The sequence below is a fragment of the Leucoraja erinacea genome, chromosome 10 (genome assembly GCF_028641065.1).
Source record: "Leucoraja erinacea ecotype New England chromosome 10, Leri_hhj_1, whole genome shotgun sequence".
NCBI lineage: Eukaryota > Metazoa > Chordata > Chondrichthyes > Rajiformes > Rajidae > Leucoraja > Leucoraja erinaceus.
Genome location: NC_073386.1, coordinates 47,593,640 through 47,615,854, shown reverse-complemented (window position 1 = coordinate 47,615,854; position 22,215 = coordinate 47,593,640). Strand labels below are relative to the sequence as shown.

Here is a 22,215-nt window from a genome sequence, read left to right as displayed (position 1 = left end):
CCCGCTCTGCGTTGACAGTCCACACTGCACCCGCCGCCGGAGCCCCGAGCCCGTCTCCGGGAAAGGCCGCGCCGATCCTCGCTGTTGTTAGGCCACGGGGGAGGCGACCTGGAAAAAGTCGCCTCTCCTTTGAGGAGGCGACCGAAACGGTTTCCCCCTCACCCCCCCACACCACCCCAACACAAAACACACAAAGAAACATTAAAAACATACTAAAAAAAAAAGTTGAAAATAACTAACGAGCTGCTGACAGGGCTGCCACCGTTGCAGCGCCCCCACACAACATCATGTTGTGTGGGGGCGCTGCAATGTTGAACATGAGGTTTAAGAATAGCATATTCCCAACAATCCTATAAAGCTGTTCAACACAACGCACTTTGGGGTCTAAGCTTTTTTTTTGCACCGGTATTGGGGTTATTAGATTATTGAAATCATGTTAATTATATATTATCTCTGTGCATTGTGGTGCAGGCGGGGGTGGGAGATTGCAACCTTCAACCCTGTTTCGACGAATGCAATCAACCTGGCGTACACAATCAAGTAAGATCAAATAGAACAAGTTGCCCTACAACTTTAGGCTGTGCATGCCATACGCAAGAAGTGGTGCAGGCTTATTTTACTGCTGCAACGAGGAATGTCATTGTTCCGTGGTCGGTACAATTAAACAAGGGAAGGGAACCATTGCACGGGCCCCGCCCACTGCAACAGGCCCCGCCCACTGCTGCAGCCCCTGACGTCACGCAGACCTGCAGCATAAACCAATGGTGCACAATGGGAACCGGGAGGGGAATCAAATCAAGAAATTAAACAAATCATGATATTAAATCAAATGATGGACACAATATTTAATGAGCTTACTACATTAAAATGATATTACATAATCATTATTTTAAAAAGCCTTGGACAAAATGATTTTTTTTAAAGAAATATGCTGTAAGATGTTATGGGTCTCCCCTCTCCATTGTCAAGTTGGGTTGTCCGGGTGGCCAGCCGGCGCCATTTTGTGCGGTTGCGGGTGATCGCGGCTCAGCCGGCGCTCAACGACAGGACCCGCTCACCGCTCTGGACACACACGCGTACACACACTCTCACTCGCCGACCGGACACACTCGCCGGAGCTGCGGTCTGACGGTGAGGAGAAAGAAGTTCGCTGATCAGGGAACTGGGGGGGGGGGGGGAGGAGGAGAAAGAAACGACGCTGCCGGAGCCGCCGCTCGGGCCGAAGGAGGCGATCCCGACATCACCGCACCTTCCCTCCCCCCCCGATGGAGGCCGTGGACATCGCGCTGTGATGTCGGATTCGGCCTGAGCCGCGGCTCCGGCCTGGCTGTTTCTCGGAGCCGCCTGGTCCGGTCCCGCAGGCCGGCGGAGGCTGCGATGGGCTCTTGCCCGCACGTTGTGACCCGGTCCCTGCGAGGCGCTCAGCGGCACAAAGCGAGAGCTGCCATCGGCTGAAACTTATCTTCAAATCCGGGAGCTAGTGCGATGCGCTTAATTCTCTCCCTGTAGCGGTCGGTGGGTGGGAATTAGACCGATTCGCCGAACATTTACGCTTATTCCGCCAGGGCAAACTCCAGTTCCCGGTTGCTGACCATTGTATCTTCACTTCCCATACCTTTATGTCCTGGGCTTCCCCCGTTACCACCATGAGACCACACTCAAACTCACATTCCACTTAGTTATACCAATCTAATATATAAATTATGATACACATCTGCTGAAGCATTGTTCTTGTTGTTTGAAAGGGATAGGGCCATACATTTTCTGTGAAAAATTAGGCCACTATAAAAGTAGACACTTTTGCTGGAGTAAATCAGCGGGACAGGCAACATCGACCCATTCCTTGTCTCCGGAGATGCTGCCTGTCCCGCTGAGTTACTCTAGCATTTTGCCTACTTCCATTTAAACCAGCATCTGCCGTTCTTTCCTACACATTGAGGCCACTATATGTTGTCTTTGTAACCAGCAGAATCCCCCCCTTAAACACGGTATAATGTTTCTAAACGTATTCACGTTTAAATAAATACATTCCTTTGAGTATATTGAAACTTACAAGCAATTATTGCTTTCGAAATCTCAAGACGGAGCTGCGTAAACAAAGACTCCCTCTATATTATTACAGTGTTTATTGGGGAGCCGACTGACACAAGTGATCTGGAAAGTTGATCATCTTATTTATACAGGCTTTGATTGATTCTGGAAGGCTGTTTCATGTTTATTTGGAGGCCGAGGTGCTATTCATTGAGCTTATTTTACATTGTTACTACAGTGTATGATGCCAAATATACAGATGGCTTAGTAGAAGTAGAAATAAAATCACAATTGGTAACTTCGGTTCACCCTTGTAGTATGTATAAGGTGTTCTGCAAAACAGTAATTCAATCTACTTTTAGTTTCCCCTGTTTTGCAGAGAGCATATTGTGATCACTAAATACATTTTTTTTCATCTCTTCCAGTTTAGCTTAAATCTTTGCTTCACCTGTAAATATAATTCCTTTGATATCAAAGTGATGTTTAAAATAGGCATTGAGTTGGTGTGCAAGAAAACAGGCCAATTTAACCGTGCTGACCAAATTGTCTATCCAAGCAATTTCATTTGTATGTGTTTGTCTCATATTCCACTAAATCTTTCTAAACCATGTACCTTTCTAAATTATATTCAATTTAGTAATTAAATTATATTAATTACTAAAGTATGATTAATTGCAATTGTGCCCACCTCTGTCACTTGCTCTGGCAACTTGTTTCACATACCACTCTCTGTAAAAATTCCATATGTGCCCCATGGATTCCTTTAAATAGTTTCCCCCTCGCCTTAAATCATTGCTGTGTAAATTAAGGGTCTTGACCCGAAACGTCAACTGTTTTCCCCCCCGGATGTTGCCAAAACCTGCTGAGTTCTCAGCAGTTTTTTTTTTTACCACAGTTGTCGGAATCTGCAGTCTCCTGTGCCTCATTACATCTATGCCCATTAGTTTTAGCTTCTACATCCCTGCATAAAGACTGACTATCCGCCTTCGACCATCCCGTCAAAATCTTGTATACCTTTTAAGGTCACTCCTCTGACTAGCATTTGTATAGAGAAGTTATTCAGACTGGCAAGAAATTGCCACTGGGAAATAACAAAGATTGGATAACTAAATGGGAAAGCAAAACAAATTGTGATTTTTTTTCAAGAATGACCAGTTATAATTTATTATTTACATGTGTTTAATGTTTCATTTCCTCAGTGAGCAGAATTTAACATTGATGTTGACAATCAAGTCATGACGGACATAAAGAATTTTTTGTACGCTTGGTGCGGAAAACGCAAGGCTACACCAAATTATGACATCCGTGCAGCTGGTAATAAGAACAGACAAAAGTTTGTGTGTGAGGTATGGCATTTTTGATTTCTGGTGTAAATTTACTCTGTTGAAAATGGAAAATTCTGGGTCCAAAACCAAATCTGCTTGCAGAAATGTTTGGATGGGAAGCAATTGTTGCTGCTGCACCCGCTGAGTTTCTCCAGCTTTTTTGTGTAACCTTCGATTCTCCAGCATCTGCAGTTCCCTCTTAAACAATAAATTGTAACAGAATGATGTTTTGTCTCGCACTTTGATTGAACTTGCACCCACTGAAATTCTACGTCTGACACCTTGTTCATTTATTTTAATTCTTTGCATATTTTGTATTGAATTATATTAATTCTCCTTTTTTTTTGCCAAAATCTATTTGAAAAACAGTTGTATGCAATGGATATTAGGTTATTCAAACTTTTGAGGGTCTCCTTATAATCTTGTGCAAACCTTGAAGGGGTTACGCTTGGCAGTTAAAATTCCATCTACCATTGATCTCATAAGAAGCTTTTGATGACACAATGAGATCACCTCTGGTTGTTTAAACTCAATAGAATACAGACACAGTCTGCTCTTCACAGACCTAACCTACTTATAAGCCCTGTCCCACAGTACAAGTTCATTCCAAGAGCTTTCCCGAATTAAAAAAAAATCAAACTCGTGGTAAGCACGGAGAATGAACGTTGAGGGTACATCGTAGCTCGGGGACGTCTCTTAGTGGCTCGTAGCGCTAACGGCAGGTACTCGGGAAGACTCGCTAACGGCAGATAAGCACAGGAAGACTCGTGAAGATTTTTCAACATGTTGAAAAATGTCCACGTGAGCCCCGAGTACCGACGAGTGGCCATTACTGTAAATCTACGAGTTCGAATCAGGGCAAACTTGGGAGAGCTCTTGGAATGAACTCGAACCGTGGGACAGGGCTTATAAGTAGGTTAGGTCTGTGAAGAGCAGACTGTGTCTATTCTATTGAGTTTAAACAATCAGAGGTGATCTCATTGTGTCATCAAAAGCTTCTTATGAGATCAATGGTCGATGGAATTTTAACTGGCAAGCGTGAAGTAATGCATTTTGAGAATTTAAAACAAGTCATGACCAACACTGAATCACATGTCCTAAAAAGTGTTGTTGAACAGAGACTTTGGGATACACAAACTTAGTTCCCTGAAGATGGAAACATGGGTGGACAGGTGGTGAGGAAGATGTATGGCATTCATTGGCTTAGGCATTGAGTATTAGTGTTGGTATATCATTTACAATTGAACAAAACAAGGGTTCAGCCGCACTTGGAGTACTGTGTGCAGTTCTGGTGACCACACCATGATTAAGCTAGAAAGGGTGTAGAAAATATTTACAGCGATGTTGCCTAGCTTGGAGGACTTAAGTAATCTAGAGCGATTGGGTATGCTTGGTCTATTTTCCCTGGAATGAAGAACGCTGAGAGCAGACATGATGAGGGTATAATGTGTAGGAAAAAACTATAGATGTTGGTTTAAATCAAAGATAGACACAAAATGCTGGAGGAACTCAGCAGGACAGGCAGCATCTCTGGAGAGAAGGAATAGGTGACGTTTTGGGTCGAGACACTTCTTCAGATAAAGGTATATACAATTGAGAGAGGTATATTTAGGACATAATACCAGTGTCTGTTTTTCATGGAGGGCATAGGTTTAAGGGAGGAGGTTTAAAGGAGATTTGAGCGGTAACGTTTTCACAAGAAGAGCAATTATTATCTAGAATAAATGCAGAAGACGTGGTGGAAATAGGAACAATAACATAATTTAAGAGGCATCTTGACAGGTACTTGAATGAAGACACAAATGATTGCAGATGCTGAAATTTTGCGTGAAAAAGAAACTGCGGGAGGAACTCAGCAGGTTAGGGAGCATTTGTGGAGGGAAGTGGGCAGACATTGTTTCAAGACAGGCCCTTTAGAACTTGGAATTACTTTCTGCAGCCACCTTCATTCTCCTCGTACTTTGACTCTTATTTGTCTCCCCTTGTCCAGTCCCTTCCCACTTGCATCTGGGATAGTTTGCATGCTCGCCACGTTTTTAACAAATTCAACTTCCCTGGCCTCCAGAGGCTAACCTTAATTGAATGTCCAGTCTTTATTCCAAACCTTCTTTGGTACTACTCTCCAACTCTCTCCATTGTATTGATGCTGCCTCCTGCACCCGTGCGGAACATCAATTTAAACGCCTTTGCTACTAACATCCACGCGTTTTCAAATTCATTTCAGCGATTTGTCTCCCATTTCTGGATTTCTCTGGTTCAATCTCAGGAGACGATCTATTCATTGACATTTATTATAAACCCATTGACTCACGGTTGCCTGGACTACATCTTTTCCTACCATGTTTCTTGTAAGAGTGCTACCCCTTTCCCCCAGTTTCTCTGTCTCTGCCTCATCTGTTCTCAAGATGAGACCTTCCATTGTAGGATTTTTTTTTTAATGTCCCCATTTTCAGGAATGAAGGCTTCCCTTTTACTATAGTTCACATTTCACATATAATTCACATTTCCTCCATTTCTCAGACTTATGCTCTGACCCCGTCTCGCGCCAAAGATATGGTCCACGTCTTTCACCCAACTAGCCTTCCCATTCAATACATCATCCTTTGTTTTGTCCACCAGCTGCAACAAGATCGCGCCACTAGCCACGTCTTTGCCCCACTGCATTCCGCCCTCTGCAGGTTCTTCCGACCCCTTAGTCCACTCATCCCTCCACCTCTTAACCTTCTGACCCCTGGCACTTTCCCCAGCAACCACAGGGGATGTAACACCTCCAACCACCCAGGTAGCAGGAATAAAGGCATAGACTATTTTCTAAATGGGGTGAGAATCCAAAAATCGGAGGTGCAAATGGATTTGGTAGTGCTGGTGCAGGATTCCCAAAAAGTTAATCTTCAAGTCGAATCGGTGGTAAAGAAAGGAAACTCAATGCTAGCATTTATTTCAAGAGGCCTGTATACAAAAATAGGGATGTAATGTTGAGGCTCTATAAGGCACTGGTAAGGCTGCATTTGGAATATTGTGAGCAATTGTAGGCACCATATCTGAGGAAGAATGTGCTGGCTCTGGAGAAGGTCCAGAGGAGGTTTACAAGAATGATCCCAGGAATTAGTAGGTTAACCTATGATGAGGGTTTGTCAGCACAAAGCCTATACTTGCTAGAGTTTAGAAGAATGAGGGGGGGGGACCTCATTGAAATCAACAGAATAGTGAAAGGCTTGTATAGAGTGGATGTGGAGAGGATGCTTCCATTTGTGGGAGAGTCTAGAACTAGAAGTCATAGCCTCAGAATTAAAGGACATTCTTTTAGGAAGAAGATGAGAAAAGATTTATTTAGTCAGAGGGTGGTGAATCTGTGGAATTTGCCACAGAAGGCTGTAGAGGCCAAGTCAGTGGATATTTTTACGGCAGATATAGATTCTTCATTAGCACAGGTGTCAGAGGGTGAGGCAAATAGTAGACCGTTGGAAGTAGACATTTCCAGCTGAGGCAAATAGGAGACCTTGCTCACCTTTTTGCAGACTGGATTTGCGAAGAACGTATGGTGAAATGATGCAAGGGTTCATCCTTAGCAGCTGCATAAGAAAGGACTTTCTGATTAAAGGGCTGTTCCCAGAATAACAGACAGATGTCAAATTCCATTGGACAGCCATAAATTTGGTGAAAGATGCTTTTTATGAACTGCCTGAAAATTATTGGTCTTCCAGCGCAGCAAGATATCCATTAGGGAAGGTACACAAAAATGCTGGAGAAACTCAGCGGGTGCAGCAGCATCTATGGAGCGAAGGAAATAGTCGACGTTTCGGTCCGAAACCCTTCTTCAGACGCAAGATATCCATTAGGGAACGCTGCCTTAGGCTCATCACAGGCTGCAAGACATGCTTGGCAGATGCACAAAAGCTCGATGCTGCCAATCCATGACCAGAGGGCGCTGGGACGATGACTGCCCTGCCGGCAGTCTGTTCGTTTTTTCATTCTTTTTGTTATTTTTTAGTGTGTTAAAAGTTTGTTTTAATGTTCTTTGGTTTGTTTTATAGGGGAGGGGGGGGGGATCGGGGGAAACTTTTTTTCAAGTTCTTACCTTGCCGGAGATGTGATTAATTTTCGGATCACATTCTCCGGCGTGCTCTGCGGCCTTCCATCGATGGAGCGGGAAGCCTCCTTGGACAGACTTTGAGCCCTATCGCGGGGGATGGACTTAACATCGGAGCTGATCCCTTGCCTGGGACCTCGACCACCGCGGACTTACCATCAAACTCGCATTCAGGAGAGGCTGTCGGGAAGCTCCAACGTTGCGGAAGGTTCGACCAGCCCTGATGCGATCGCCCGGCGTGGGGGAGCTGACATCCCCCCGATGCAGGAGCCCCCCGCCAAAACGCTGCTACGGGTGTCAAGATCATCCTGTCAATGGGGCACGAGGCCCCCGACCGAGGAGGAACTAAGGGAAGGGACTTGAACTTTATTTCGCTTTCCATCACAGTGAGGAATGTGTGGAGTTAAAATGTGTTTTTGAGTGATCTGTTGCTTTTAAGTGTATGACTGATCTGGCAAATGAAATTCCTCGTATGTTGCAAAACATACTTGGCGAATAAAGTGTGATTCTGATTCTGGACTGATACTTGTTTTAAATATTCAATCGGTAAATCAATGGACCTGCATTGAGGTCAATAGCACCTATTCTTGCCATAGGATCATTACCTGTGAGTGCAGACTGATTGTCTGATCCAGCTAATTTTGTGGAAAAGGGATTTTACGTTAGTCCAGAGTCAGCTTGTCTATTTTTTGCGTAAATCTCAGCTCACTGTTTTGAGGAGTGCTTGGCCACACTACTGAAACTAGAATATTTAGTGCGGGTTGAGCTTGCTTCATTGCAAAGTTTTATTTGCAATGGCGCAAGTGCAGTAGGCCTGTTGAATGTCAGTACTACATTAATTCCTGGAATGTGCAGGTGATAATTTGAGGAGTTAAGCAGACTGGTCTATACTCTTGAGTTTAAACAAGCAGAGGTGATCTTATTGCAACATTAAAATCACAGAGATGATGTTTGCTCTGGCTCGGGTATTGAGAACCTGGGAGCATACTCCCAGGTTGTTTTCCCCTCAGGATAGAGCTGATTTCTTAATCCAAGCAACATGAATTTTTGTATATTTCTTCCTATGATCACAGTACAGGCACAGTCACTTGTGTGCATTACAGAGATTGACAGATTTTAGATATTAACGGAATCAAGGGACATAGATTAGTGCAGAAAAGTTGCGCTGTGGCAAAAGATCAGACATGTTCTTATTGAAAGATGGAGTGTGTATATAATGGACAAACTGGCCAACGTCTGTTGCTTATGTTCTGATGTTGAATTGGATCTTGTCATTTAAATCAGCATTGGTCATTATCTCTTTTGAGATATTGAGTGGAACGATCATTTTCATATTCTAAGACCTGCGATAAGCAGCTGTATATAATGTAGCTTAAATGCAGCGGTACAAAACAACACTAAGAAAAGAGAATCTGAAAATGTGCTCATTTATCAAACTTATTTTCCTTTAGGTCCGTGTAGATGGATTTAATTACACTGGTATGGGAAATTCTACCAGCAAGAAGGATGCCCAGACAAATGCTGCCAGAGACTTTGTCAATTACCTGGTTCGAACTGGCGAGATGAAAGCAGATGAGGTTCCCAGCTTGAAGGCTAGTGCACATAGCTTTGATCAATGTTTCTCCTACTCCCCTTTCCATATTAGAGTTTGCGTTAATAAAGAGTGAAACAGATATTTAATTATTTTATATTTTCCATGTTTGCTTTTGAGGCAATTCTGTGTGGATTCTAACAATAGTTAGAATATCAGCACTGTAAGGAGAAACACATTTTAAATTTCTTTCAGTCTTTGGAATACTTCTATCTGTTAGTACTTTTCTTCAACTTTAACATTTAAGTGGAAAGATTTAAGCATATCACAGAATAGACGTTTCATGCTTGCTGTTCGTTACCTGAACTTAATACATAAAACAACTAAATCAGTACTGTTTGATGAATATTTATGTTAGGTTATTTAATTTTGATAGGGAATTGAACCTAATGCTGTTGATAACAGTGAAACTGGTGTGCCAGGGGAATTGCCACCCAGTGTTGCATGTGCTCCTCATATAGCTACAAAACAGGCTGATGGTGAGTATTTCTGTATTTTTTGAGTGCGCTGACAATTTCAGACCTTTGATAACATACGTCAGTTATTCCCGTTTATGTGACTGCAAAATGAGACAAAAATCAAACTCAACTAAAAATCAGACTAAAGCTGGATGTACAATTGTATTTTTAGTTTAGTTTATTACTGTCACGTGTACCAAGATACAGTGAAAAGCTTCTGTTTACATGTTGTTCAGTCAAAGAAAAGACAAGACATGATTACAATCAAACCTTCCATAGTGCAAAGATTAAGGATAAAGGGTACAACTATTAGTGCAGGATAAAGTCAGATGAAAGATGGTTCAAAGGTTTTCAATGAGGTAGATGGGAGGTTGGGATCCATCCTAGCTGATGAGGAGAGGACTGGTCACTTGCATGATAACTGTTGGGAAGAAACAGTCCCTGAATCTGGACGTTTCTGCATTTTCAAAATTCTGTACCTCTTGCCTGATGGGAGAGGGGTGAAGAGGGAGTGACTGGGGTGAGACTGGCCCTTAATTATGCTGATGGCCTTGCCGAGGCAGCCTGAAGTGTGTGTTTTTTTTTAATTTAAGAGATATCTTGACAGGTACTTGAATGAGCAGGGTATAGAGGCATATAACACTTGCGCAAACACTTATGATCAGTATACAGGCATAATGATCAGCGAATATGCAGTGGGTTGCAAGGGCTGTTTATGATGTACAACACTAGCAATAATGTGAAAGAATGTAACAATGTTGATTTATTCAATATTGCTTAAAATGACTTTTGATCTAGATCCTGGGGGCAAGGAAGGAGGATTCGGAGGTTATTGGGAACGTGGAGCCAATCTAAAGGAGTATTATGATAAGCGGGATGAACAGGAAGCCCAAGCAGTAAGTGATTGTGTTGTTCTTGTGAAATAATAAGGTAATGTGAAGGACTTTGATAGCTTCATTACCACAGTTTGATTATTTTTTCGCCAAACACAAGACCAGCTGTTTGCCTTTTAGTTTTCAGATTGAAACAAATCCTACTGCAACAGTAAAGATGAATCACCTGAAAAGAGGGCACCTTTATTGAGATAGATTCAGGAATTTATTTGGGTTTACTTGTTACATAGGTTCATAACTGCATGTTAATAAAACATTTAGTGCCTAGTTGATAAATATACCGTATTTCCCCGCAGCGAAGACGCTATTTTTTTTTTTAACCCTAAAATAAGGCCCGAAAATGTACCTAGCCTTGGAGGCTGAAGGTTAGATTGTTAGCCAAGAAAGATAGACTTGGCTAACCCTCCGTACAGCGGCCATAAAAGGACAGCACTGCTGGGGGGGGGTGTGAGTCTGGCCCGGGTCAACACGGCTGGGCCGCCAGGGGTAAAGTTGCGGGGAGGGCAGGAGCGTTGAGAAGGAAGGGGTCTGGAATCATGTCAGTAATTCACTCAGTAGCTCGGGTGGCTGTGAGCAGCCACCGGGACTGGACAGCAGAACTGCAGCTAGACTCGGGGCTCGCAGGCGACCTGGGAACTGCAGCTAATCCCGGGGCTCGCAGGCGACCTGGGAACTGCAGCCAGTCCCTGGGGCCTTGCAGGGACCTGGGAACTGCAGCCAGTCCCGGGGACGCGAGGGATCTGGGAACGGCAGCCAGTCCCGGGGAACGCAGGCGATCTGGAAACAGCAGAAAACTAATTGAGAACATGTGAAAACTATGTATTATTACTAATTTATGTATTATTAGTATGTATTATTATTAATAGCTAATTTAGTTAGTATGTATTATTACCTCCATTTATTAACTATGGCGATAGATGTGGCCCGCCATCCGCTCACAAACACGGGTCCTGGCACCTATGCACAAAAGGTTGCCGGCCCATGGACTAAACCAAACCCTTGATCGTGTCCCGCCAGCCTTTTTTCAAAATTTAGTGACTCAAAATAGGGGTTTGTCTTCATTTGGGGAAATACGGTACTTTGTTATGTGGCATGGGGATTTAGTCTCAGAATTATAGTAGGTAGACGGTAATAAAGCTATAATGGATTTCTATGTTACGGGGTTAGCACCAACCAAGATTTTTACTTCCGAACATAGTTATTTACAATGGTGCAAAGATAAGTTTAGACTGGACTAGGAATGACCCTACACAAATCAAAGCATGGACCAACTTAATCTGATGCTTTCTCCAGCTAAGAGATATTGCATCAGTCAATTCAGTTCATCCAAACCAAGAATTAATACCACACTACATTTGTCATACCATTTATCCATCCAACCAGTATAATGATTAGGTAGACACAAAATGCTGGAGTAACTCAGCGGGACAGGCAACATCTCTGGAAAGAAGGAATGGGTGACGTTTCGGGTCAAGACCCTTCTTCAGATTGCTGTCAGGAGCATGGGCGGGACAGAGATAGAATGTAGGCAGAGACAGACTGATGGGAGAACTGGGAAGGGGGAGGTGTTGGAGAGGGAAAACAAGGGCTAATTGATGTTAGAGAAGCCAATGTTCATAACACTGGGGTGTAAATAACCCAAGTGAAATAGGTGCTGTTCCTCCAATTTGCGCTGGACCTCACTCTGACAATGGAGGAGGCCTAGGACAGAAAGGTCAGATTGGAAATGGGAGAGGGAGTTGAAGTGCTGAGCAACCTGGAGATCAGGTAAGTTAAGACGGACTGAGCGGTGTTGTTGAACGAAACGATCGCCGAGCCTGCGCTTGGGCTCGCCGATGTAGAGAAGTTGACACCTGGAATAGCGGATACAGTAGATGAGGTTGCAGGAGGTGCAAGTGAGCCTCTGCCTCACCTGGAAAGACTGTTTGGGTCCTTGGATGGAGTCAAGGGGGGAGGTAAAGGGACAGGTGTTGCATCTCCCGCGGCTGCAAAGAAAAATACCTGGGAAGGGGATGGTTTGGGTGGGAAGGGACGGGTTGACCAGGGAGCTTCGGATGAAACGGTCCCTGCGGAAAGCAGAAAGGGATGGAGATGGGAAGTAGTGGGAGCCCTTTGGAGGTGGCGAAAATGTTGGAGGATTATATGCTGTATATAACATTATATAGCAGCATATAATCCTCAAACATTTTCGTCACTATGCTCTCAATCCTCTCCTAACTGTTTTTCATAGACTAGACAGTAAGCCTTTGTTTTCGCCACTATGCTCTCAATCCTCTCCTAACTGTTTTTCATAGACTAGACAGTAAGCCTTATAACAGATGTCAGATATAGCGGACGGACCCGCTGACCATCTCCAGCCTGCATCGTTTCCTTGGCCCCGGCTTCCGTCCCCACTCCCGATTCGCAAAGTGCACTCACGAATGGACAAAGTGCTGCAGTAATTTCGCGGGCCAGGATCTCTAGAGAATAAAATAGGTGACATCGGAACTCTTCCTCAGACTGATTCAGTTGACTTGAGTTACTTCAGCATTGTGTGTCATTTCACTTTAAAACTTGACGCTGTACTGCTGGTCTGCACCGGCAAGCCCTTCTTCACCGGTTCACACAGCTGTTGTTGAGGCTCATGTTTTCTTCAGTGTGCCCCAACTGATCGAACGCGTTTGGTCGCTGTAGGGCTCCCTCCCCCTCATCTGCTGTTGCTTATAAGGTGGAGTACGTCGGCGATTGAGGGGGGGAGAAGGGGGAGGGGGCGGAGACCCAAAGAAAGTGCTGTCGCCAGGGGCTATAACATGCGTCGCAACATCAGCTGTGTGAATGGATTAAGATGGGCTCGCCAGTGCAGACCAATGGCATTGGCACCTGGTTTTAAAGTGAAACGACAAAAAATGAATGAATCAGCCTGAGGAAGGGTCCCAAAGTCACCTATCTGTGTTCTCCAGAGATCATCTTCTTCTTGCGTATGGCGTGCACAGCCTAAAGTTGTAGGACAACTTGTTCTATTTGATCTTATTTGATTGTGCACTTTGTTGCATTCGCCAAAACAGGGCGGATCACGTGAAGGTTGCAATCTTCCACCCCTCCAGAGATCATGACCCCCTGATTTACTCCAACACATTGTTTCCTTTCGGTGAAGAAGGACCCACCTGGTCCGCCTTGTGGGCCGGGAGTAGGGTCGGAAACTGGGGCTCTAAATGGCCGGGGAGACGATACGAGCTGGGGATGGGTCGGCAGGCCATTCCAATCACGTTCAGTTTACATTTTATATTTGTTTTATTTATGTTTCTGGCACTCCATGGTGCTTTAGACTAGAGACACGAGAGGGGTGTCATTTGCGGGTTAGAGACGTATTGTTCTTTCATTATCATATGACCTGTTAGTCCAGAAAATCTGATAATCCAGAAAGGTTCTGGAGCCAAGGGTTCCGGAAATTCAGTGTTCAACCAATACTAAGAAAAAGTTTTCAGATAATTTTTCTCCCTTTATTGATGCTGCCTGATCAAATATCTACTTCCAATATCTTTGTTTTAAAATTTTACTTTATTTCTGTATATATCTCTAAAACAATAACTTTTTTTTCTAGACTCTGGAGTCTGAAGGGTTGGATCTGAATGCTGGTCTTCATGGCAACTGGACACTTGAAAATTCCAAAGCTCAGCTCAATCAATTCTTCCAAAAAGAGAAGATTCAAGCTGACTATAAATATGCTCAAGTGGGACCTGATCACAACAGGTTTGACATATTTTGGTTGGGGAGTAATCAACTTGAGGAATTCTGCATTAATTCTGTTCAAGGTTTTCATTTCATGCGATCCTATTAATCCCTACTTCAGAAATACGATTGGATTTCTGCTATCGATATATTATGTTGAAGATAGACACAAAATGCTGAAGTAACACAGTGGGACAAGCAGCATCTCTGCAGAGAAGGAATAGGTGACGTTTTGGAATCGAGACCCTTCTTCAGACAAAGTCACGGGAAAGGAAACGAGAGATATATACGAAGATGTAGGGAGATATAGAACAAATGAAAGAAAGATATGCAAAAAAGTAACAATGATAAAGGAAACTAGTCATTGTTAGCTGTAGCGAGGTGAGAATGAAAAGCTGGTGTGACTTGAAAAGCTGGGGAGAGAGAATGCAGGGGTTAATTAAAGATAAATCAATATTTATATCCCTGGGTTATTTCCTTTATCATTGTTACATTTTTGCATATCTTTCATTCTTTCTATATCGCTCTACATCATCGTCAATATCTCTCGTTTCCCTTTCTCGTGACTTTCAGTCTGAAGAAGGGCTTGGCCCCGAAACGTCACCCGTTCCTCCTATCCAGAGATGCTGCCTGTCCCGCTGAGTTACTCCAGCATTTTGTATTTATCTTCAGTTCAAAGGTCTTTTATTGTCACGTGTACCAATACAGTGATATTCGAATTACCATACAGCCATACTGAAAAGAGCAACAAGACACACGACCACATAAACATCCACCACAGCGGATTCCCCACATTCCTCACTGTAATGGAAGACAATAAAGTCTAATCTTCATCCCTCTTTATTCTCCCACGGTCGTACCATACGTCGTGGCAATCAAAGCTCCCACAGCCAGTGATCATAGCTCCTGCGTCGGGCGGTCGAAGCTCCTGCGGCTTGGAGCCCCTGAAGTCGGTCTCTAACCAGGGACCACGAGCTCCACGATGTTAAAGTCCGCAGGCTCTCGCGGTTGGAGCACCTGAGGTCGATCCCAGGCAAAGGGATCGCCAGCTCCACAATGTTAAGTCCTGCAGGCTCACAAAGTCTGACTCCAGCAAGAGGCCGCCGGCTCCACGATGTTAGGCCGCAGTGTGGACAGAGATACGATACGGGAAAAATCGCATCCCCGTCGAGGTAAGAGATTTAAAAAAGTTTCCCTCAACGCACCCCCCACATAAAACAAGCTAAAGAACACTAAACTATACATTTAACACATACTATAAAACAACAAGGACAGACATCAGTTGGCGAGGCAGCCATTGCTGGCGCCACCCGGTTTAAACCAGCTGTGTACGAAGCAGTTCCTTCGTACACAGATATATATCTATTGCTATTTCAATCAGTCCACATTGAAGAAGGTGATAGGTATATTGCTTTGTTTGAAGTGGAAATAACGTGTAATGCAATCCAGAGAAAATAATAAGTAAAGTAACCTAGCTCTGGTGAGCGATTGGATCAATATACTTTTTTTAACGTAAACATTTTTATAATGCTTATACTTGGTTTATTCTAGCATATTCACCCTTGATTTGAGCAGCAGGTTGACATTCTACTCCGGAGATTTATTTTTCTTGGCTAATAACATTGCAATATTACAAGAGTGCTACATAGCTTTTGGGTGAACTATTATCCAATATACGACAGCCAACATAAGAGCCTAGCATAAACAAGAAGGGTATATGGCCGCTACTTTAGTTTGGAGATACAGCCCAGAAATGGGCCCTTTGGCCCACTGGGTCCGTGCCAGCCAGCGATCCTCGCACATTAACATTATCCTACACCCACTAGGGACAATTTTAACATTTACCAAGCCAATTAACCTACAAACCTGTACGTCTTTGGAGGAAACTGAAGATCTCGGAGAAACCCACGCAGGTGAAGAACGTACAAACTCCGTACTCCGTAGCAGCGTAGTCGAGGTCGAACCGAGGTCTCCGGCGCTACATTCGCTGTAAGGCAGTAACTCTACCGCTGCGCCACCATGAAGCCTTGTGCCAGTTGCCATAAGTTTAACCTCTTTTTACATTAACCATATAACAATTACAGCACGGAAACAGGCCATCTCGACCCTTCTAGTCCGTGCCGAACACATAATCTCCCCTAGTCCCATATACCTGCGCTCAGACCATAACCCTCCATTCCCTTCCCATCCATATAACTATCCAATTTATTTTTAAATGATAAAAACGAACCTGCCTCCACCACCTTCACTGGAAGCTCATTCCACACAGCTACCATTGGTACAACTTCTCTCCAATCTCAGAAATCAATTGTTCTATTACCTCTAAATGTAACTGTATCCTTCCAGACCTGTGCATGATATTTTGATTGCCATCTAAGCAAGTCCCTGATTGCATTAAGGCTTCTTTATTCTTGCATGTAATCCTCTTGTAGTAAAGACCAAAATCCATGTGACCCCCTAATTAATATTGCCTGTATGTTGACTTTCTCTGATCCCCCCACAACTTTCAATCTTACTGTTTGTTAAGTACTCTGATTTTCCAGTTTTTCCATTCCATTCCATTTGCTGTATTATTTTCCATTAGTTCAGCCTGCTTTTATCTCTTTGAAGCCACTCTGGATCCTCTGCACAATCATGTGATGTTTTATCAGCAAACTGAAAGGCTAGCACCCCTCTGCACAAATCTGCAGCACCTCAACCCAAATAGGACTTGTTCTGATTGTTGTTGGATTTGCCGAACATTATTTCTCTTTTCTTCATTCAACCGTATCCAATTATTTTGCTTTTATATGCTGTTAAATCCCACTTAATAACGGGTTCTAGCGATTTCTCAACGATTGATATCGTTAAGTGGTAGTAGTTTTGCGTTTCTCACCTTTCATAATTAGTAGAATTACGTTTGTGATTTTTCAATCTATGAAACCGTTCAATAAGCTGCAGAATTGTGAAAGCTGACATTTACCAGAATAATTACCACCGCTTTCAAAAATTTTGAATGCCAGCCTCTGCAATGTCGTAATTTATCTGCTCTTTGCTCCTTTAATTTCTCTGGTGTTTTTTATTTTAACTAATCTTGATTTATTTCGTTTTTATTTTCCTCGTTCAACCCCAACTTGCCCCCCCCCCCCCCCCCCCCCCCCCCCAAGGTATTCTGTGTTTTCTTCCATAACCAAAATATTGGTTTGATTTCTGCCGTTTTCTTCTTCTCCATTGCAGTTTCATGTATCTCAATCTGTAAGAGGCTTGATTTACTTCTAATTTATTTGCATATTTACAGAAACATTTGCAGTCCTTTTTCCTCAATTAGTTTTGCGGTATGCTGTATTTTTCTTTATCAGTTTCTTGACATCTAAAGTATTTTGTTCTGCTTTTTTCCCCAACATTTTTAGCTTCTTCCTTTGATATTTACTTAACGTTTTGTTGGACGGCTTGACCACACTTCATGTTAGGTTTTTGTATAGGTTTAACAAATATATTTAATTTGTTAAATATTCCTTTCTCATTTACTGTAATAAATATATCATTTAATATATTTTCCTGATACACCCAACTCGTAATTCACACCTTCATCGTTTGGTTTGTTTACATCTAAAATCTTGGAACTTAACATCCCAAAAGTAGAACAGATGGTGTTATAAACAGTGCGCCACTTAAGAGCTGGGATAAACAGTTAATGATAAAAGGAAAATGCATCTCATTAAATTTCAAACTGTTCTTGCATTTCTTAATTATCAACTTTTGGCACTTGGTTACTTTATGTGCACGATTGATTTGTCTGATGCAGATTTTCTAGATAGCTAAAACAACATATAATATATTTGAGAGCAAAATCTAAATATTTCTGTATTTTACCCATTTGACTTGAACTTTGCATTGACAGAGATGGAAATATGGGTGAATCCTCTTCCAGACAACCCCAATGCCACTTAGATAATGTTATGTTAAGTGCAGAAATACTTTAAAAACATTCTGACCATTTGACCACTGTCATGTCATGCAGTGGTTTATAATGGTCATCAAGAAAAAGAATGCCAAAGAAGATGGTAGCATAATGAACCAAACACATATAATATTATTGAACACAATAGCGAATGCAAAGTTGATATAATGTAAAATTCATAATGTTAAATGAATGTAAATAGACTAGAAATTTTAATTTTCTTCATTTGTGTCTGAAGTGATATGTAAACCCAAGCAACTATTCGATGTTGGATTTGTATTATTTAGGTTACATAATTTACTTAGATTATTTTGGCCTAAATTCTGTATTTGGATTATGGCAGCTACCTTTGACATTCAGCTATCACAAAGCACAATGCCCCCTCCTCCCACACCCTCTCCCCCCCATTAACTTCCTTGAATTTCCATTAAAACCAGATACATTTTAGTCAATGGAAATTCAAGGAAGTTAATGGGGGTGAAATATTATGAAAATACTTTGGCTACAAGAGCAGGTCAGAGGCTGGGGGCTTCTGAGTTTTCTGCCAACTCATGAAGGTTTCTCTCGAACAGACACATGAGACTAGCCTTAAATGTCAAGTTGGGCCGAAGAGTCTGTTTCCACGCTGTATGCCTTGATGACTCTTAGTCACTTACATTATCTCGACTTAAGTTGCCTTTGGGCCTAAATCTTGGAAACACCCAATCCAGAAGCACTGATGGAGTATTTCATCCAAAGATTAAAATCAGAAAGTGTGACGACGGCATGGTGGCACAGCGGTAGTGTTGCTGCCTTACAGCGCCAGAGGTCCTGGTTCGATCCTGACTAAGGGTGCTGTCTGTATGGAGTTTGTACGTTCTCCCTGTGACCGCATGGTTTTCTCATGGTATTCTGGTTTCCTCCCAAACACCAAAGTTGTACAGGTTTGTTGGGTTGATTGGTTTCTGTAAATTGTCCCTCGTGTAGGATTGAGCTAGTTTATGGGGATCGTTGGTTGGCACAGACATGTTGGGTCAAAGGGCCTGTTTCTGTGCTGTATCTCTAAACTAAACTAAAAATCTAAAATATAGAATTAATACAAAATACTGGAAAATGTAAAATAAAAGTAGAAAATACTTCTAGCAATCAACAGGATAGGCAGCATATTTGGAAAAAGCAACATTTTAGGTCATAATTCTGATGAAGAATCTTCTGTCCTGCTCAGTGTTTCAAGCATTTTTTATTTTTATTACCTTCATTAGAAGGACTGCAGCTGTTTAAGAAGATGTCTAACCACTTTCTGAAGGCAGTAAGGGATGAATAATAAATGCTAGCCTTGCTATCAATGCCTTCATTGTATTTCCTGGATATTGTCTTTTAACTGGTTTTGAATACTTCAATATGAAAGAAGAAGAATTGACTAATTTAACTGATAGTCAATTCAAATAGATTTTTCAGAGTACAGTTCTCCAACAACAAAAATAGGAGGCAGAGTGCTGGAGTACCTCAGCGGGTCAGGCAGCATCTCCAGAGAACTTGGAAAGGTGATATTTTGGGTCGAGATAGACCTGAAACGTCGCCCTTCCATGTTCTCAAGAGATGCTGCCTAACCCACTGAGTTCATCCAGCACTTTGTGTATTTTTTTGAAAACCATCATCTAATTCCTTGTGTCTATAGTTCTCCTATCATTTTATACCAAAAGGGCAAAAATCAAAATAATGTATTGTATACTGATCTGTGAAAAGGCCAGTATAAGCAGGTCTTTTAAAACTTGAATGACAAAAATGTGACTGGTTACACATGAAACTTTCTGTGTAAATTACATACAAATTATTCTGTATGTCATGGTTATGGTACCAGTATGTTTCTCAGCCAGCCTGCCTTGCTACACGCAGCTTTCTAGGGGGTAATAACCTGGTACCCCTATGAATGCTAAGAGCACTTCTATGTTGTAGTAGACATCTGTAAATTGGGGATGAAAATCAGAAAATTTCACTCAACTCTTGCGTCATTATACTGCAGCTGGGTGATTCCCATTGGGAGGGGGGTGACTTTCTTGAGTCAAACAGCAGAGATCTGTTGACGAATCATCCAAGTTGATTGTTATGTTTAGAGGTTACAAATGTTTGCAATTCTGCTCTAGTTCTTTGTGTTTTGCTGCTGCTTGATCTGATGACATCTACCAGCATTTTGTATTTTGCTCACAATTCCAGCATCTGTAGTTCCCAGTGTGTCCATTTTACTGCTCCGTTACCAAATCTCCATAAAGAATTCTCACTATGAAGAAGTTCTCCTCGCTCTGACTGGAGTTCAGTGAAAACCCTCTTTTATCACTCCCCCTCTGATTTCCACTGCTCTCCCACTGTTCACTTGCCACGCTTTGTCCCATTCCCACCAATCCCCTGTCCTGAAGAAGGGTCCCAACCCAAAACATTACCTGTCCATTCCCTCCACAGATGCCACCTATCCTGCTGAGCCCCGCAAGTACTTTGTGTTTTGCTCACGATTCCAACTTCTGCAGTTACTTGGGTCTTCAGATTGTAAACTTTGTTGGTGCAAAATATTCAACACCCGCTCACGTTTTAGTCTGTTGGTGTAAGGAGAAAAATACTACAGATGTTAGAAATCTGGAAAAAAAATACTGGAACAATTTAGACTCAAATTGATGACCATTGAACAGAATGATGAAAAATTAGACAAACAAATTTTAAGGGAGAGATGGAGAGAACAAAAGTGTAAGGCATAAAAAATTAAATGATAGGAAGGGAAATATTGTAAGCAACAGAAGAGTGATAATGAGACAAAGAAAGAAACAAAGGTATGGAGAAGATGTATTTAGGAAACAAGGATCAATATCTGCAGTTACTAAGGGAGATTACTGCCGGAAAATGAAATTGCCCAAATTAGCTGCAATTGTTAAATTCCTCATTGAAACTGCAAAGTTCTGACGTCATTGGAAAATGGTGCCAGGTTAACAAAGCATAGAAAGAAGGAGATTGTATGAAGATGAACAAAAAAAGGGAAAATGGCAACAAATTTGATGATTCTTTATTCAGACCCAAAGTACAAAGTAGTTTTACAGCTTTTAGTGTCTTGGAAAAGAGACAGAGATAGGAGCTCTGTTAGGACTTTAACATTGCTTCAAATAATGCACAAAGAGGCACACCTTGGCCCCATTGCTGGTTGCAAATGTCTTTTTTCAGTTCACATGGATTACCTGAGCTTCTATTTGCCTATTCTTCATATTCCCATTTTTTGTCTATGCTGATCCAAAGAAGCTCAGGGTAAGTCTGAGGAACACTATTAACTTCTGATTCAAATTACTGGAGTAACTCCATCTCTGGAGAACATGGATCGGTGACTTTTCAGGTCAGGACCCTTCTTCAAACTGATTGGAGGGGGAAGAAAGCTGGACGAGAGAAGGGGCGGGACAAAGTCCCGTAAGTAATAGGTGGATACAGGTGAATGGGGGGAGTAACGTTGATAAGCAGATGGTTGGACACATGAAAATATAGAAGGTGTGAGAAAAGGATTGAAGTTGCAAATTATGAAACTAGAGGGAGAAATGTAGGTGTCAAGGGAGAAATATGTGTAAGTCCAGGTGGGGCACAGAGGAGAGGAGAATGGTTTAGTAGCTATCTAAAATTGGAGAATTCAATGAGTTGGGTTGTAAGATACCCAAGTGGAATATGAGATGCTGTTCCTCCAATTTGCATGTGGCCTAACTCTGGCAATGGAAGCGGTCCAGGACAGAAGGGTTAGTATAGGAATGGTAACCTTACTGTCCTGGGCTGACTCCATTGCTGGAGTGAGGCCACATTGGAAATAACAGGCACAGCATCTCATATTCTGCTTGAGTAGCATAACCCAAGAGTATAAACATTGGATTCTCAAATTTGGGGTAACCACCCACCTCACCCTATTTTCCCCCTCTCTCCCCTATTTTCCCCCTCTCCCTTGTGTCCCACCTGGACTTGCTCCTATTTCACCCTTCCCTCTCCCATTTACCGACATTCCGTCATCTAGCTTCACAATTTGCTATTCTGCAATCCTTTAGTCTCACACCTCTTGTCTTTTCATCTCTGGCAATGGATCTAACCATCTACCTATTTAAAAAAAACCCTCATCTGTATCCACCCTTTACTTGCCAGGCTTTGTTCTGACCCTCCCTCTTCCAACTTTCTAACACACCCATCCCC

General features: G+C 42.5%; 1 protein-coding gene across 1 annotated transcript in view; it reads left to right on the top strand.

The window, feature by feature from the left end:
• The first annotated feature begins 911 nt into the window (after positions 1-911).
• dhx9 (DEAH (Asp-Glu-Ala-His) box helicase 9) overlaps positions 912-22,215 on the top strand; it is a 64,491-nt gene continuing 43,187 nt past the window's right edge. The window contains exons 1-6 of the mRNA XM_055642148.1: positions 912-1,131; positions 3,231-3,377; positions 8,898-9,038; positions 9,414-9,516; positions 10,294-10,391; positions 13,969-14,117. Of these exons, the coding sequence (XP_055498123.1) occupies positions 3,267-3,377; positions 8,898-9,038; positions 9,414-9,516; positions 10,294-10,391; positions 13,969-14,117 (602 nt within the window). The 5' untranslated portion in view covers positions 912-1,131; positions 3,231-3,266. The remainder of the gene's footprint in view (positions 1,132-3,230; positions 3,378-8,897; positions 9,039-9,413; positions 9,517-10,293; positions 10,392-13,968; positions 14,118-22,215) is intronic.